At 47.3% G+C, this 8,043-nt stretch overlaps 1 protein-coding gene across 1 annotated transcript in view; it reads right to left on the reverse strand.

Moving 5' to 3' along the window:
• Nucleotides 1–4,564, reverse strand: part of CAMK1D (calcium/calmodulin dependent protein kinase ID) — a 198,390-nt gene extending 193,826 nt beyond the window's left edge. Inside the window, exon 1 of the mRNA XM_063397037.1 lies at nucleotides 4,190–4,564. Coding sequence (XP_063253107.1) covers nucleotides 4,190–4,281 — 92 coding nt within the window. The 5' untranslated portion in view covers nucleotides 4,282–4,564. The remainder of the gene's footprint in view (nucleotides 1–4,189) is intronic.
• Between the last annotated feature and the right edge of the window lie 3,479 nt (nucleotides 4,565–8,043).

The raw sequence follows: 8,043 nt of genomic DNA on the forward strand, positions 1-8,043 counted from the left end.
GGCAGGGTGTGTGACAATGTGTGTGCTTGTGTGCACGTGGGTGTGTGAGAAGGAAAAGAGATGTGAGAGGAGGATGAGGAGTGATTTCACCTCACAGCATGAACGAGCACGCACCGGTGTGTGGAAGAGCCACGGAGAGTGCCAGGAGCCCATCAAATGGCGTAAGAGTATGGAAGTGACACAGACAAACCAAAAATTACCACAGAGCCCCTGAGAAAAACAGAACCACCCATATGTTTTCTCTATACTGTATTTTAGGAAAGCACTGGAAACTCATTTGAAAAGTGTTTGTCTTCCCACCCAGCTCTTACTATGTTATGGCTATATCCATGCAACTCCCTCTGTTCTCCTTACTAAGCTTTAAGGAATCTACCACACCATTTTTAAGGACAACACCAGTATTTTCATAGTTACTACCTGTAAGCCTTTCTAAATATTAGAACTTCATCATAACTCTGATGTCAATTAGGCCTAATTACAGATATCTTAGAAATGTGGGGTGGATCTAATTAGGCAGGTCAAGTGATGGAACCTTCCTCTTTGACTGCTGGATGCCATGGTGTTTCTTATTATTTCTCAGATGTCAAAATCTAAGCTTTAAAATGCCTTAGACATAATATACTTCAAATGTGGAGGGAAAAAAGTGATATTTCTGTGATCACCCACCTTATCAGATTCCTGCTGTTGTGAAACTTCACATCTCTCAAGGGCTGGGGCAGAAATCCCCCTCTCCAGGCAGGCCCTCAGTTCCCCTCTCAATTTGTCTTCCAGGGGGAACTGAGTAGAGCTACAATAGGTGAATTTGTGGAAATTTAAAGAAAGAAGAGTCAGCTCCTCTTCTTTTGTCAAGCACACCTGTCTTGACTTGTAAGTGACTCTAAATTACATTAGCTCAGGATCTGGCCCATTTTTACTATTGTATTTTGATTTATTTTGCTTATTTTTTCCTCGCTGCTTTTTCAGGATCTGTAATTTCACTGTCAGTGGCTTAGCAGCAAACAGATCCAGCTCCAAGAAGGGGCATTCAATGAACCTGTGCATGTGGAGTGTGGTTCACTGTCACACAGGGACTGGCACAGCCCAAGAATGGATCAGGACCATCATGCATATTATAATATAATAACATATAAACTATACCAAGAATCATGTATTATAAAATATATTGATTAGCATTACCAAAATCTTTTGTTAACACTCTGGTACCTGAGAGGTTGCAGCCTCCAAAGAGGATTGCACATGCTTTAATATCTGCATAAATACAGAACAGGCTAAATACAGGTTTGGGTACATCTGAGCCAACCATTGCACTGCTGGTACTTCTTTAGGAAAATATTATTGTCCAACAGCACAGAGCAGAGCAAACAACACAGACCTCAGCCACCAAAGGAAACAATTCTTTGGGTGGAAAAGGGTGCTTTCTTACATCTGGGCATGACATCCAATCCAATTTCAGCATCAATGTGGCTGGACATGATTTACAGGGACATGTAAATAATTTATTCCAGTTCTGGAAGGGAGAGCTGGGTAGTCATTAGAGGTTCCTTGAAGCCCAAATGATGTAATGACGAACTGGCTTAGGATCTTTTTAATAATTCCAGCAAATTTCAACTCTCCCGTGTTAAAGATCTGCTGAAGAGCTTTTATTCAGATGAAAGGCTCTTTTCTGAGAACAAATCATTAATAAGGTGTACACACAGATTTAACATTCACAAATCAATGCACTTGAAATAAAATATGCTTTTAAAGTGGTTTTTTTTCACTTTCTTCTTTGATTTGGGGGTTTAGTGCTTTTCTTTCTCTAGCCAATTTTACCACAGGCAGTTAAGACAGCTGCATGAAAAAGTGCTGTTTTTCTGTTAAAAGTGCTTTTAGCACTTTGGCATCCTGAAATGGAATGGCAGAGAAATGCAAAATACAGCTACTACAATCCAGTACATTTCATGTGACATGCCAAGTTTTTCACTCCCTGCTAGAGAAAAATCTATTAGACACTGAGATCAAGTGTTGGCTGTCCAACATGGTTCAGCATTACAGTGCAGGAGGGATCAAAGCAGATTTTAACCCTGCTCCTAAATAAAGCCAGAGGAAAACATTTTGGTACAAATACTTTAAAGCTATTTATACTTATACAGCTTAATTCCTATTTAAATACTTTCTTATCAATAATTGAGAATGTTTGCCATCATTTGGGCTCCCAGACCCTGTGTATCTGCTGCTCCAGTCAGTGAACTGCCCTTTGCTGCCTTCAGTAGAAATGGAACAGGCACTTTAATGATTTGCACAGCAATGGCCTACATTTTTTAGAAGCTTCACATCCTGGTAAGTCACACCAGACCTGGTGGGAACTGCAGGTGCTGCACTGGTGGGTGGCCAAGGACATAACCAAAACTCAGATTCAAATCTTCTAATTATCAGCCTGCCCTTGGAAGCTAAGTAATGCACAACCAGAAGGCAACCCACGTGTAGGCTGTTAAACACACATATATTCGTAATTAAATACAGCTATGTCTGCAAAAGAAAACAGCTCTATTTTCTTTATATGGGCCCAGGTTCATAATCCAATTATTTTAATTTTCTAAAACTTTCTAGATTGACAGTTAAGTTTAAAAACTTCACAGCTTCCACTCCCATTAGAACGGACTTACCAAACTGTGAGGCTCAGACAATGGTTAATAGTTTGAGACACTAATTGGCCATATATAATGAATTTAATTTGCAATAACCATGCTAATATGCATAACTACTAACTCTGACCAGCTTTACCTTCCTTGGGACCTACACCAGCTCCCTTTAACTACAGTGGGATCGGGATGAGGCCACAGCATTCATTCTTCAGCAGCACAAATTAACCCTCACAGGTGGCTTCAATGCCACCACCAGAGATGCCAGCTGCACAGTGGGAACCCCAGTGAACTGTCCTGCAGCTCCAGCAAACCCCAGAGCATTAAAACTTTCCTCCCCAGCACCCCTTTGCTCAGGAAGGGAACTGCACTCCTGAGGTGGCAAAGCAGGGCACGGTTCTCACAGCAAAAACTCAATGAAGGTGACAAGAATACCTCACAACACTTGGCTCTTATGCTGTATTTTGCTCCTTCAGAGACCCGGACAGACAGTAATTTGATTTACTATGTCAGTGTTTTCCTGAGGGCTGTGCTATCAAGCCCATCCCGGCAGAGCTGCTGACCCACCTCCACGTCAAACCACCAGCCTGGTTCCTACTCGCAGCCTGTTTATAGGAAACCAGCCAGCCCACGAACCAGAAATACTCTGTTTATAGGGAGCCCTCCCTTGGAAGCAGAAAGAAACTCAAATATCACAGTCAAAACTTGTTCAACTGTGTTTTGGAGCGTAGGAAAAGCACTACTCGGGATTAACAACGCTTCGTTCTGAGACACGAGTGAAGTTTCAATTGAAACTGGTGGGGACAGAGCTACGAGGAGCACTGGCAATCCAACCCAACTCTAATTACAATGTACACACACACAGCAGCCCGTGCGATGGCTCCATCAGCGCTCCCGCCCCCCTACCTTTGTATTATCCTGAGTGGGAAAATTAGTTATAACAAAAATAAAACTCTTTGCTCAGCCAAAAAGGCACCAGCCTGTACCTCGCTCCCTTGCACCATCTGTGCGTGTTTTTTCTCAGCCTTCAAAAAAAAAAAAAAAAAAAACCCAACAAAAAAACTCCAACGTTTTACTAATCTTTATGCCCCGCCACTATAAATAAAACAAATAAAGCCCAACAACAGTTAAGCGTCGTAGCTAAAACACATCCAATCCACTCCGATTATTTCTGCTCGTCTGTCCACGAATTGCTGCAGCCATGGGCTTTAGGGGAAGCGTGCAAGTCAGACCGCATTTATTTACAGTCGCACTAGCAAGAAAAAGCCTTCCCCTGTCTCCTCGTTCTATGAATATTTTAAAACACTCGGGGTTTTTCCTTTTTATCGCTTTTTGGGGGGTATGGGGGGAGGGTGAGGGGCGATGCTAGCCCAGCTCCTGCCCCACAATTCTATTTTCCCCCGTGTTCCCAGGTCGCTCCGACTCCCCGCTCGGACGGATGCGCGGAGCGGCAGCCGCGGGAGCGCAAACCCCGCGCAGGAACCGGCACCCACCCGCGGGGCCCCCGCGCATCCCCGGCCAAGGGACAGCGCCCGCGCCCGCCCCCGGCCCCGCAGCCCGCCACCTACGTCCCCAGCGTCTCCTTGAACTCGAAGATCTTCTTGATGTCCTCCGCCTGCTTCTTCCAGGAGCCGCCGCCGTCCCCGTTCTCCCGGGCCATGGCCGCGCCGCGCAGCCCCGCGGATGCCGCGCCGCCGGCTCCGAGCCCTCGGGCGGCTTTTGCTTTCTCTTCTGCCGCGGCGGCAGCGGCTGCCGCTGTTTCTTCTTCTTCTTCTTTTTCCTCCTCCTCCGCCTCCTTCTTCTCCCCTTCCTCCTCCTCCTCCTCACACTTCCTGCCCGCCGCCGCTTTTATTTCCTCCGCGCTCCGGCGGGCTCCGCGAGTGTCACTTTTCCTGGGCTATTTCCTCCCAACTTTCTCTTTCCCCCCTCCCTTCCCTCCCCTTCTCTCCCCTCCTCCGCGCCCCTCCCGCGGAGCCGCTGCCGGGGCTGCCCGCTCTGTCCGCGCTCCTGCGCCCCGCGCAGCGGCTGCGCGCTCCCGCGTCCCGGGGTCACTGTGCTCCCTGGCTGACCCACCCTCGCCGAAAAGCCCCTCTTTTTTGTTTGTTTGTTTGTTTTTCTTTTCTTTCTTTCTTCTTTGTTTTTTTCTGTTTTTTGGTTTTTTAGTTGTTTTGGGTTTTTTGGAGGGAGGTCACAGTTTCTGTTCCCCCACCCCCGTGCGGGGCCCCATGGGATGCTGAGCGCGCCGGGCGCGGTGCGGTGCGGAGCGGCCCCGCGGGCGCAGCGGCTGCGCGTGGTTGTTATGGCAATGGGAGGAGGAGGAGGACGAGGAGGAGGAAGAGGAGAAAGCGGAGGAGGAGGAGGAAGAAGGAGGAGGCAGCCCCGCCGTTGCTCTGCTGCCTGGCGCTGCCCCTCCTGACTGAATGAAGATAATTCGCATTGCACCAAAACCACGCACGTCAAACGGGAGGGGAGGGAAAGCCAGGAAGAAAAAATAAAAATTAAAAATTAAAAAAAAGGAAAATTAAAAAGGCACACCACAAGCGGCAGTGCTGCCCGGACGGGCTCTGCGCGGGGCTGCGCTGGGATGCGCCGGGATGAGCAGGGGCGGCGGTGCCCACCTGCCTCGCACACGCACACACAGTCCTGGGATGCAAAAACTCATCCCTCAGCAAGGACAGCCTCGCCCAGCACAGCCCTGGAAGCGCGGGCACCTCGGAGGGGACAGGCGGGGACCGGCGGTGGCACCGCGCAGCCCCGGCAGGGTCCAGCCCCGGCACCGCCGTCCGAGCCTGGCACAGCAGCGGCCCCTCGCACTGTCACACACACGCGTGGCGGGGATTATTGCTAAAAGGAGCTTTTTCTCGGCGACACTGAGACCTCTAGCGTCGTCACATCGGGCATGGGCTGAGCTCTGATGCGGGGTGACAGGCAGGATTCGTCAGACATCAGAGAAAATTATAGTCTGCTCTAAGCGAGACGTGTTTATAGTTAAGATCTTTGGGCTTCAGTTTTAGAATATGTAAGGCACTAAAAAAAGTGCAATTCTTTTGGGACACCCAAGTTAGGTGACCGAATCAGAGGCTTTGCTGTTGGCAGTACAAGCACTGGTGCCTCAGGGGCAGCCCCCAAACCTGACCAACTCCAAACTTGATCATCAAATCAGGACTGAAAAGAAATCAAAATACAAGGAGCTAAATAAAATTTACTTTAAAACAAGTGTGACTGTGTGCACTTTACTGTGTAACATGTATTGTGTCTTTTAACAAATTCCTTATAATTCTATTTTGGAAGCTGATTTTCCAGATTTCTTACAATTTATGAGCAGAATTTGCACAGTGTCAGCCTATGAGGCTTTCCCTGGGTCTGGGCTAAGCTGTGCCTCTCATCTCAGAGGGGCTGTGGCCGAGGTGGGCGTTCATAGATGGGTGAAAGTGTAAACCTTGAGCACAGGTTGGGGTGTTTGGTCAATGCTACCCTCTGCTGGGCAGAGCTACTCGGTTTTGGGTGTGCCAGCTCCTGTGGTTTATTCCTGCACCTCTCTGATGCCTTGGGGGCTGTCCAGCCTCATGGACAGCCCAAACACCTTGGGATTTCCTACGATGGATGTTCGTGTGCTGTCACAGCATGAGCTTTGGAATGGGTTTCCTTCTGCTCCTGGCTTACTTCCACCTTCTCACCACCCTCAGGATTTAGAGGCTGCTCCACGGGAGTGGAGTCACCAGTGTCACCAGTGTGCCCAGGCAGCCTCACAACCCCGCTGCATACCTGGGAAATGAAAGATGTGACTGACCTAAAAACATGCAATTGACTACCAAATCCACGTTGCCCTTCAAACAGCACCACTGTGACATTTTCTGTCTCTTTCACGTGTAAATCATATGGTATTAGAAATGCCATGCTCCTGCCTTCAGGAGAAGATTGAAAGAGTGTGAAACCAGGAAGGGCAAGTGTGATGATCTGCCCTGACCTCAAGCATGGTGGAGGCCAAAGAGCTTCATCCATCCAGAAGATGAACATCTTAACTTTCCTTGGGGCTATGACATCCCAAAATCATCCACCACTTCTATTTATGACACCACATTGGTCCCTATGGCATCACATTAAAATCTCACTGCACAGACATTGTCATCCACTTCTCCATTTCAAAGCAAACCTTTTACTTAAAACTGCTCAAATCCTTGATAATGCTGCAATTTTTCAGCATCAAAATTGCATAAAATCTAAATTCTATTTTCCTTATTTATACTACGGCTTTAGTATCATATTAATGTGCTTTTTTGTGATGAAATAACTCACATTTGAAGTAACTGATAATATAGAAGTCTCTGGGGCCATTACAGTTTTAATGAGAAATGTAGGAGGTGCTTCTGTTAAATAGGGACCACTGGCACAACAGACCATAGAAGCCCCTTCAAAGCCACTAGAGTCTGTCATGTCAGCCTGAATTTAGGGAATCTGTAATTTTGCTTGACTGACAGGCTCCTGCAGAGCTGTTGTAGCTATTTGAAGAACAGGTATTTCTAAAAAATTAAAATCTTAGGTGGAAAGTTCTCTCTGGAGTGGCTGCGAGTAGCAGGGCGTGCTGCAGCTGCAGGATCTGCAGGGCTGCATCAGTGTTTGATTGCAGCCCGACTGCAAGAACAGTAACAGAGCAGCAAAATGAAATGCACAGAAATGCCAGCGTTAAGACTGACAGTAAAACATCAACTCAAGACCTTTGAGTGGCTGCACAGAGGCCACCTCTCACTACCTGGGCATGCTCTGCAGCTCTGCCAAGGGCTGCATTGGACAGTGGCTAATGAGCAGGCGTGGCTGATGTGTGTTTGAGACAGCTTCACAAGCTGCTCGTGCACCCAACCACTCCACGCAGCAAAACACCAAACCCTTACACTGCAGAGGACAAGTTCCAACTGTTTTTTAAGGTCTTCTCTGGAAATACTGTAAATTTAGGGGAGAAATTCAAAATTTACTTCTATGTGAGATATTTTGTTTCAGGATGAAGTGATAGGATTTTTGGAATAGTAATGGAAACTCTATTTTTGCTGCTTGGTATTTCCAACTGATGTTAGGGCCGGTCAGGTATGGTATGGCTGTGCTTGCCCACGTTCACTGCTGACCCTTAATATGGGCCCTGTGCAAATCAGTTTATCACGAGCAGAAATAAAGGAGTCATGTCTATTTTTTCAAGCTTTTCCACAGGCAACCTGGTTTTCCTGTGCTTAAATACCATAACATCAGACGTCTTTCCCAGCATCTGAGTCATACATTATAATCTTCCTTTCCAATTACAAATCAGCACTATTGATGCTTTTCTGCAAGAACATCAGAAACATGGCTGTGGCTCAGCTGCTCAGGTCCAAGCCCAGGAGATGAGCACTCACACATCCATGGCCATGTTTAGGGTTAAAACCTCACATCCAAG

This window comes from Prinia subflava, chromosome 4 (assembly GCF_021018805.1).
Source record: "Prinia subflava isolate CZ2003 ecotype Zambia chromosome 4, Cam_Psub_1.2, whole genome shotgun sequence".
NCBI classification, from domain to species: domain Eukaryota; kingdom Metazoa; phylum Chordata; class Aves; order Passeriformes; family Cisticolidae; genus Prinia; species Prinia subflava.